Raw genomic sequence first — 10940 nt, 5'->3', positions numbered from 1 at the left:
AGTCAGCAATAAAGCTATGCTTGATATGCGGGATTACTGGACAACACAATGCACGTTAACTCCATGCTATGTGGGACCGTTCGAAATTATAGAACGGATTACACCTGTAACATTTAAATTGAAAATGCCTAGTCAATACTGGGCAATTCATCCGGTTTTCCATGCAAGTAAATTAGCCACTTACACTGAACCCATGCTGGAACAAAAGAAATCAGCTCCAGCACCAATTATAAGAGGCGGACACGAAGAATTCGAAGTTGAGAAAATACTCCAACATCGTATTCGTAATTGTAAAACATACTTTTTGGTGAAATGAAAGGGTGAAAGTGAACAAGACGCTACATGGGAACCAGCAGAGAACCTGAAACATACCAAACAGATAGTCAGTTCCTATTGGAACGACCTGTATGAAGCACGAACAATGGACATGATGTTTATTCAAAAAATGGCAGTCTACAAAAGAGACTCCACTCTGCTTGTCAAACTACAACCAGGGGCAAAGTTGCCAACTTGAGGTTCAGAAGAAGCTGCAGGCTTAGACCTATACACTCTGAACAATGCCACAATACAACCACGTCAATGTCAACTCATACCAACTGGAGTACAATTACAACTACCAATTGGCACATACGGACGTGTTGCACCACGAAGTGGATTGTCAGTTAAAGGACTAGACATAGCAGTGGGTGTTATTAACAGAGATTACACTGGCGAGATACAAGTATTACTCGTAAACAACAGTGACATCGCCTTTGAAGTAAAGTCAAATGACCGCATTGCACAGTTAATAGTCAAACAGATAGCCCAGGTCAACATTGAAGTAGTGGGTTTTATTGATGAAACCACTAAAGGAAACAAAGGTTTTGATTCAATGGGTAAATAACTCCTCTCCACAGAGCTCGAGTCTTAAGGCAGGGGTACTGTCACAAATTCGCCCTACACAAGCGCCTATTATATTCTTAGCACTTGTCATAGCATTAAACACGATCACGTGACCTATACGGTCACATGCATATCATAGGACCTAGATCATCACATAGATATGATGGGATCAGTAGATAAGATAACTACAAGTTCAGAACTCGTTCTAGACCAGTCACATGTCATGACATCATAAATGATGTCACTTGGTAGAAAGCTTAGCCTAATGGAGATACTTCAACGGTCATTATCCCTCGTATTACTAAACATAATGGTAGTGTATTAGTAACAAGTCACGAGTAGTCACATGAGCACTTAGTAATGTAGAGTACCATAGGTCCTACATAGTGTCAGGGGTTTTAGACTACTTGTATATAAGGAGTGTTATCTGAGGCTTAAGATTTTAGACTCAACAACTTCGTTGATTCTTAGTATTTGCAACTCGCTCTATTTCCACCTCTACTTCTCACTCCTACCCTGAAGTTTATTTGTAAGGTGAGTATAGCAGTTGTGATACAGGTCACGCAGAGGTGGAGGCGAAGAGAAAGAGTCTGAAGCAGAGTAACAATATGGATAGTCAGATGGTGGAAATGCAGAGAAGAGAGAGATCAAAAGAGGATACGCACATTCTCACTTCTGTCACCCATTCATGCTGTGTTGATCTCGGAATATTCTTCTAGTAATCGTGCCACCAAAAAAGCCAAGAAGACCAAGGGCTTTGGAGAGCTATCGAACGAATGGCGAGCTGTGCAACAGGCAGCGAAGGGCAAAAACAAGAACCTCTCCTCTAACTCAGCCCCTGTTGATGCAAACCGGTGTGAGCCTGATGCTGATATTCAAATTAATGATTGTGCAGGATTTGAAGATAATGCAAGAGATAATACCATCAAAGAATGCGAAGTGGCCATTGTTTCCTCAACAGAACGATCTGCCAATCCCAGCTTTCAGGTGTGTTCTGCTCCTTTTAGTCTCTGGTCTCTATTCTGTTTAGTGTTATGGTCACCTAGACTCTCATCAAGATCAAGACCACTGTCACCTGTGGAGGCCTTGCTGCGTGATGCAAAGGCAAGAGAGGTTATTGAGTTAAACTGAAGGTGACGAAACTGACACCTAAGCTCTGCCAGGCATTCAGTGACACTATTGCACCTCTCATCTGAGAGTACACTGGTGCACAAGATGCGTGGTTCAAGATCCCTGTACAAGATCTTGAAGTCTTTCTGTCTAAAGGCTTGGGGCATACCGTGGCAGCTAAATATGATCTCTCTGACCCAACTGATCCCTTGGTGAAATTGGTATATTTGAATTTAGCAGATATTTTAATGTACGAAGTATATAACCTGTACCTGATTTTTGCAGTGCATGGACACTCTGCATCAGTGGAGATACCGGCTCGCACAAGAGGCCGAGGAGGCTGTCAAAACTTTGATCTCAGAAGATGAGTATCTTGATACCAAGGAGAAGATCAAAGATTTCATCACGTACCTGCTTGGAGATGAGGCCGGCAGAGCGCCCTTTGTGTACAAGAGCTGGGGAGGTAGAACAAAGCAAATGGTGAGCTAGACTCAGACAATCATCTTCACTCTGCAATAACAGCCGACGTAGCTTCTGTGGCTTTCCCACTCATTTTGCTGATCTGATGCCTCTGCAGAGATGCTTTGCACATCCTTTGGTTGTCGCTACGTTTGCCCACCATGTTGCCAAGATCCTCATGCCAATTGAAGCCGCTAGGCACAAAATTACTGGCCCCTCTTGGGGTGCACTGATTCACTGCATTCTTGCCATTCGTCAGTGCTATTGTATCTCACTTTCTTCCACTGACTAATACCTTTTGTAGGTCAACCGTGTGCTTCACTTCTGGAAGACAGGCAAGTTTGTGAAGCCCACCAGTAGAGCCAGCCACTACTCGCAGGACAACTGGGGCAATACAAGCATATGAGTAGTCAATAACGAGACTAAGGAGAAGGTATTGCAGCTGGTTGCTTGCACCTCACGCTGGAACAAGTTGGTGAAGAAGCTGGGAGACGAAGAGTAGAGGCACTTGCATGAGGAAGTGGTCAAGTATGTGCAATTTTGATATGCTGACATACCTGAGGTTGCCGCAGATGCCTCGGCCTCCAGTGGGTTGTCAGAGGCTGATGACTTTGAGCTTGAGTCTAATAGCTCTGATGGTAATTAGGTCACATGCTGCACACATAGCTTATTGTACTGTTTACATCTGCTGCGATCTAATACCACGTCTTCTCTACCTGAAATACATCTGTGTGTACTGAAATGCTTGTGTAATGCTGTCTTTTAGAAGAACTTTTGAGGGTCTTTTTGCATCTTTCAAAAGTTCCCAGGTCTTCTAAAAGCCCTGGCATCTTTTTAACGCCAAGTGACATGGCGTTTAAAAGACACCTCCGTCTTTTGGACTTTTACATCTTTTTGAGCTTTTTGCACTTCTAAAAGACTAAAAAGACATGCTGTTATTTTACTGATATAAGCATAGCCAAGCATAGCTGAGCATCTGTTGCCTGTAAGGACTTGAAATGCTGCACCTAAAACAAGTTACATAGCCTAGCTATGCAATCTGAAGAGCTGTTTCATACCTTTGGGAGATGCTTCAGACAGGAATTGCAAATTTCCCTCAGTAGTATATAAGGACTGCAGTAGGTAGCACTCCAAAAAAGAAGAAGACCTTTGCACCCACTCAGCTGGAGTTTGAGATAAAGCTTTTTCCTGAGCAACCAGCTCAGTAAGTATCTGTCTGTCTGTTTATAGGTAACACTAGGCTTCAACTGGAGGCCTAGATTGGTTGTTACTTACCCAGTCTATAGAAACCATTCTGCAGTGTAATACTAAGCTTCAGCCAGAAGCTTAGAATAGTTGTTACCTGCTCTTATAGTATAGCACTATACTTCATCCAGAAGTCCAGAACAGTTGTTACTTATAATCATACTGTCTTCTGTGTAACACTAGTCTTCAACCAAAAGTCTAGAATAGTTGTTATCAGATCCTTCGAGCACTTTAGTTAGAAGATCCAGTGGCATAATAAGCTCCATAATCCCCCACACAAACAACTGGGAAATTTCAACCTAACATCTGGTCCAGAGAACTCAGCAAATGGCTTGCTCCACCCAGAGTAACCATCTCTGACCTCGATAATGGGCTGAGCTTTTGCCTGCCAATGCAAAGCCTCTAGCCCAATGTCCACCAGCTGAAAACTGGTGGATTGCTGTGTCTAGTAGCCTAGTTAGCTAATAAACTGGTAGTCAATACATGTAATATATATGCTATTAAAAACTAGGGGTAAAATGATGAAGAAATCATATATTTACATGGGGGTTGTTGTCATCATCGCTGACAGTGAGTGCAAAGGCAGAAGTGATAGCACTACGCAGACATCAAAGAAGCAGCTGCTGAGGCAGTGCTAATGGGCAGAAGTGCTGCAGTGGTGATGCTATCATCTATGATAGTGAATAGCACCTGGGATTTGTAGCTCTGAAAGCTTTACAGGCAGGGGTATCTCCCAAAATAATACTTAGAAAGATAGAGAAAGATAACAGCATGATAGTGGCCCTTGCACAATTTGTGCGGATTAGCGTGGCCAACAGGAGAGAGCATATCACGCTGATTAGTTACTGGATCAATAGACTGTAGATGATATGATCATGGGTCACACAAATTGCAATATGGAATTGCAGGCAAAGAGAAGCATGAGCTCAACAACTAGAGTTATGTGGGCTGTAGCATATATGCTCGGCAGATATAATTTCATCATTTCTTTTATACTGCAACATATGTAACCATGCCACAAAGTGGCTGAAGGCAGTTATATTCCAGGCCCCACTTATTCTCAACTGGAAAGCTCTTTTAGTCTAGCCTGTTTAAGCCAAAAGACAGAACAGAGCTTTTGGAGATAGTCTCTGTAACTGTGCCACAAAGTAGCTGAAGGCAATTATGACCTAGACTCTACTCAATCTGAACTGGGTTGCTCTATTTGTACAGTCTGTCTGAGCAAGACAGAGTAGAGCTTTTACAAATGGTGCTTCTGACCATTTCATTCCAGTTCAGTTCAAAGTTTGTGTTAGAATTTTGTTAAGTGATTTTGTCTAAGAAAGTGCCAGTAAAAACTACCAAAAGGTAGCAAGCAAGGTAAAAGATCAGGGGCAAGTTAAATATCTATGAAGACTTGGAGAAGTTACACTTGTGAAGCATGTTGTGAGCAGAAATGGTGGTGGTTAAGGTGAAAGAAGTGTATGAGGTGTACTTACTCCTCCTTCCAGTTGAGTCTGAGATGGCAAATTGCACATTTTAAGAGAGCAGTTGCTTTATTGGATAGAGTCTGGGGGTTCAATCTTAGCTGGGGAATCTTGTTTATTTTGATGATTTTTGGTTTTGAAGGCTAAGATAAAGTAATATCATGGCAGATAGTATGACTATATATTTCTTTAAGATATATATGGGTGCTCTGAGATAGCAGAATGGAGTAGAACAGCCATTAAGTGTGGTAGCTTGAAGAGTTAAATTTTATGCACAGGATCATGACCATATGCTTAATTATGAGCTCACATGTTTCAATATGTACAATATAGTAACCTAATACTTGCAAGATATAGTAATGGAAGCTCTTAGAATATCTGTGTGAATTATGGACAAGTATTGATCTGTAGAGAGGAGTAAGAGCAATGAATGCATAGAACATTTGTAGTAATTCTAAATAAATTTCAATAATGCTACATACATTGGCCATAGTGATAGGTAGTATGTACAATGTACTCATAAGATCGTAAGCTATTGTAGCCACTGCTGAGTTCACAATATATTGTGCAGCACTGTGCACTAAGCTTTAAAGCCAGTAGTTAGCACTTTATCACTGAACCATGGTCTTAAACCATTCTCATACTAAGTACACAGTTAGTATGTATATAGAAGACTCTATGCTACATGGTATAGATAGACAGAAATATGTGAGGAAGAGTAGAAGTGATGAAGAGGGCAGAACGTATTGTGGCGCTTATTGAGCGCTTAATCTGGCGTTTTCTCGCACTTTGTTCCTTCCAAATCACCTCTTTAAACAATTAATTTGGCACATGCTTTTACATATTTTGGACCCTTTCATTGTGCTCTATCTGATGGCATAAAGATTATTTAGATGTTGTGCCTTTTGAAAGTGGCCTATTCATGAAATTTGTGTAAGTCCCCAGCTCAAGCATAAAACACAGTGCTGAAGAGCCAAAACTGATCCAATTGTGACCAAATAATTTTTCACATGTAGATCTATGATGAAAATATGTGTGGACCAAATTTTAAGTCAATAGCCCAAGTATAGCAAGTTGTAGAGTGAGGGGCAGATTTGTGTTAGAAAGTGAACTGACCCCCAAAGTGCTACTTCCAACAAAATGTTTCTTCATTACATTCAAAAATCGTAACAGTTACAAAGTGCCTTCTGAGCGCCTATGTACATATGCCTTATGATCATTCTCTCTCAATTTTACTCTCTTAGTCATGTATTATACCAAACATATATACATATTCTGAATCTTCTCAGTGAGCGTTACTTGCCAATGTAACAGCTGTTGTAATATATTCATGTCTGAAACAATTCATCCTTATCTTAGTCTAGCAAGCGCTTGTCAAAAACAGTGTTACTGTACATCCACACATGACTATCCAATCTTTTGATAGTTACTAATAGGTAGATACATGCTATAGATACCCAGATATCAAATTTCAAATCAATACATAAAGTGTAGCGTGCTGTAAAATTTGAGCAAGTTTTATTTCAAAGTTTGAAATAAACCCTAATCTTAGTTTGATGAGTGAGTGTAGTCTCAATACACTTAAAGTTTCCATGCATTGGACCAAGGTTTATAACAGTGCTGAAAAGCTTCCAAAGTGCCAGTCCAAACAGAACAATTCTTCATTACATTCAGAAATGGTAACAAGTGTCAAAACTGTTTGACACTAATTCATGGAAAAACTTTGAAAAGATAGACAACATCAAGCAAGCCTAATAGTGCACTTAGGCATTTAGGCACCTTTTCATATATAATAATATGTCTAGGCAAGGCCAAATAGTACTAATATGGGTAAACAAACAGGTATGCCCATATATAGTAGCAACAGTCATCAAAACCTTTCACATAGGAGCTACACCCTCCATAAGGCCATCTGTATGTATTAGAACCTTCAAATATGTAGAAAAACCCACCAGAACATTCTATACAAGCCACAAAATATGCTTGAATGAAGCAGAACCTTGGAGAACTAGGTGAAACCTTCTAGAATTCCCTGGAATTCTTTGAAACCTGGTGGAATCTTCCAGAATCTTCTACCATAAATAATTATTTGTGCTCAGCAGGCAGCACACACAAGACACAAGCTAAAAGAACCTCTTTTGTCTTTCTTTCCATTCTTTTCCAGCTATCACACATGCTACTGACTATCACAACTGCTATACTCACCTTACTGAAAGACTTGAAAGGTAGGAGTGAAGAGTGAAGGTCAGAATGGAGCAAGTTGCAGATACTAAGAATCAATGAAGTTGTTGAGTCTGAGGTCTTAAGCCTCAGACAACGCTCCTTATATACAAATAATCTAAGACCCCTGACATTACGTAGGACCTATGGTACTCTACATTACTAAGTGCTTATGTGACTACTCGTGACTTGTTACTAATACACTACTATTATGTTTAGTGATACAAGAGATAATGATTGTTGGAGTATTTCCATTAAGCTAAGCTTCCTACTAGGTGACATCATTTATGATGTCATGACATGTGACTGGTTTAAAATAAGTTCTGGACTTGTGGTTATCTTATCTACTGATCCCATTATATCTATGTGATGATCTAGATCTTGTGATATGCATGTGACTGTGTAAGTCATGTGATCGTGTTTAACGCTATGATGAGCACTAAGAATATAATAGACGCTTGTATGGGCGAATTTGTGATGCTGACCAGGATGGTCCACCACTGATGCTGTTGAGTTTGTTCGTGTTACGTGTGCTGAAAGTGTGCAGTGTCAAAAGCTCTTTCTGATGTGCTTGAAATTGTGCTTCTCTACGCAGATCTAGACATTACACTTGCAGCGCCGCCTGCGCTTGTTCAGGTGCTTTGGCTTATTATGCGAAGCTCATACACTCATGCATGGACAACTTAATAGACAGAACAAGTGCTGTGATGAATCTGACAAGTGTTTTTTTGTGTTATTTCATTCTATAACAGGAGGAGAACAGCGAAAGCATGCACTGTAGCAGCGCCACATATCTGAGTTCAGTAGCAGCTGGCTAAGTCTCACTTAGAGAGCTGCAAAGCCCACTGTGCATTAGGAAAAACTGCCCATGATAATTAGGTCTAATTGGCTAGAATTAGCACTAATTGCATAGATTAGATCAATCAGATCTTTTCAAACCTGCCCCTTCTAGAGGGCTAATTTTGGCTCTAAACTAAATTTATTTGCATTTTATTATAACAGCTTCATACAGCATTCTCAGCATGAATGAAAGGTATATTATAGCATTTGAAGATGGCTAGAATACAAAATATATATGAATTATGTGGGATACATGTACTGCAGCAGTTGCAGCACATGAACCAGTGACTGATGACATATCCAGCTTCTGCAATAGATGTCAGCTCACTTTATCTGTATTATATGCTGTGTGGGCACTAATGTCTGAGTTGTGAGAAAAGTAGAGATATGAGAAAACAGTGCTATCATGTTCTCTGCCAGATGCTACTCACCACTAGGTAAGACATTAGCATAGTCACAACACTTTATAGGAGGAAAGTGTGTCCACCATATATTGAGATGAACAATGTGCATCATATGTAGTTGCCTGCAATATTACCACTATGCACACTAATGATATTGTCAACTTGACCATTTTAAGCACCTGAGATTGAGCAGTACTTGAAAGGTGGCATTGAATATGATGGCAGTGACAGAAACTGTGATTACAATGGTGAAGAATACACCACCCTCTGCAGTATTCAGTACCTTCCACAATAGACACATGCTATGAAGAGAACATATCAGACAAGCCCAGAGCTTGTTTTTTGTGTATTTGCAACAGTGAGGCCTCATTAATGACAGACCATTACTCCCTATGTAAACTTGGTCAATGCTTTAGTAGCTGCATAGAGTGTGTGACATGCCTATATACTTGTTCTCCATCCAAGCTAAAAGTTTCTAGAGTTCACTAAAATCTATGTAGTGTGTGCTCTTTCAGTAGGAGCAAGCAGACATGCAATGTAAAGGCAGCCACCACCGTCAGAGATGCACAGAGTGTATTTCCTCTCAATGCACCACAAGTCCCAGCTTGTTTTTAACCCTCTACATCTGTTAATGTGATGAATGTTGATGCTCTCATGAGCAGACTTGAATCATTGATAATGTCATTGAGCCAGCTGTTCCAAATTATCTAACTGACCCTCCTGTTGTAGGCCCTGCCCTGTATTTTTCCTGTATTTTCTACAATTTTCCCTGAGTTTATACGATGCCTTTATTGTCGTTGGCGCCCAAACCCTCATGTTAGCACCAGTTTACTTCCACACCCTCACAGCGCATCAGCGCATTAATGCATTTGGCATGCCAACACAACACTGCCATCAGAAAAGCTATCATACAGCCTCCTGGCAGTCTCCTTCAGAGTCCGATTGGCATCAGACATCTGGCTTACATCAGCTGGACAACAGGCACTGATGCTGACTCCTTCCACTGGAAGTCTGATCGGCATCAGACCTTTAACCCCCGTTGGCCCGGATACATCAGACACTATGACTCACCGGCTCTTGTTTTTGCATTGTCACCCCACTACTCCAGCAACCTGTAGCTTACATAACACCTAGTCTGTGCATGGTCCCAACAGTATATATAGTAGGACTCTGCTGCTATCTAGCCTCCATCTCGGCCTCTTGGTCAATTGGGCTAAGTAAGCTCACTAGTGATATGTATTCATTTACCTTACTAACTCAAACATTACTTAGTCAATTAGGCTAGCTGTATAAGTTAGATCAAAGTTATGAGACCACTGTCCACACTGTCTCGTCACCATCTTCCACGATCCCTGCTCTCTCGTAAAGTGTTGAGCTCTACTTCACAACACCTCTGACTGACCTCCTGCCAGGTATGCTGCCTTTGTGGTGCCACAGATTTGTGTGATACCACGGTATCGTGACATCACTCACACCAGATTCTGATTGATACGCAGGAAGAGGGTGAATGGTGGTGATAGCTGAAAGAGCTGAAACTTTAAAGTTTTCACTCATCAATGGCTATCAGCAAAGTTTGGTTACTTACCCAATCAGTGTTTAAAGGCTAGCAGTCATGTCATCTATGTTGTCCACATTGTTCTGTAGCAACAAAAGTTAAGCTGGAACATATTCAATATATTAAAAATAACATTGAGATACTCTAAAGACATAATATATTAAATTGGACTTTGATTCAATTATTTAGATCACTGAGATGCCTTACTCATGCATTAGACTACATTTGCCCTAATTAGTGCTAAATTATATCAGGGGGGTTTTTCTAATGTGGTGCCCGTGCTGCTAACAGGAGCTGCTGCAGGCTAGCCATCTGAACACAGCTGACTGCATCACTGTGGCTGCTGGAGCAACATCTGTCTAGGACAATTCTGCTGTTGCTGAGTGCTCATCAGAGTTGCAGTGATATACACTCATGGGGCAGAGCAGGGTTATGGTTTTGGGGCAAGAAAGACATCCTGGACAGCTTGTTCTGAGTGCCACAGCCTCTTTCACACAAGGGGATGTGTTGAATAAAACACTGGCATCGTTGACATTGTTGTGCATATTCCAGCAGAGTGAGCCTTGACTACAGGATGCTGTGCCATACATCATAGCCCTGCCTCCTGCGCAATCTCAGCAGGTGTAACACCAGATTCCCGCACTTGCAAACAAAGCTTGGACAGTGGCGAACCTTCAAGAACAGCACATAGAACTGAGGTCATGCCAGGGGCAATGTTTGATCTGCTCACATTCATGTGTAGCAAAGTATATGGATATT

The 10940-nt window shown here is 41.0% G+C and overlaps 1 protein-coding gene across 1 annotated transcript; it reads left to right on the top strand.

The window, feature by feature from the left end:
- Positions 1-2280: 2280 nt before the first annotated feature.
- On the top strand, positions 2281-2857 carry PHACADRAFT_197586 (uncharacterized protein; the record flags this gene model as incomplete). The annotated part of the gene is made up of 2 exons (XM_007397798.1): positions 2281-2472; positions 2756-2857. The coding sequence occupies 2 exons, from the start codon at positions 2281-2283 to the stop codon at positions 2855-2857; spliced, it is 294 nt and encodes a 97-aa protein (XP_007397860.1).
- Between the last annotated feature and the right edge of the window lie 8083 nt (positions 2858-10940).

This window comes from Phanerochaete carnosa (assembly GCF_000300595.1).
Source record: "Phanerochaete carnosa HHB-10118-sp unplaced genomic scaffold PHACAscaffold_7, whole genome shotgun sequence".
Classification (NCBI taxonomy): domain Eukaryota; kingdom Fungi; phylum Basidiomycota; class Agaricomycetes; order Polyporales; family Phanerochaetaceae; genus Phanerochaete; species Phanerochaete carnosa.
The sequence above is the reverse complement of the archived record's forward strand: the minus strand, read 5'-3'. Positions and strand labels throughout refer to the sequence as shown.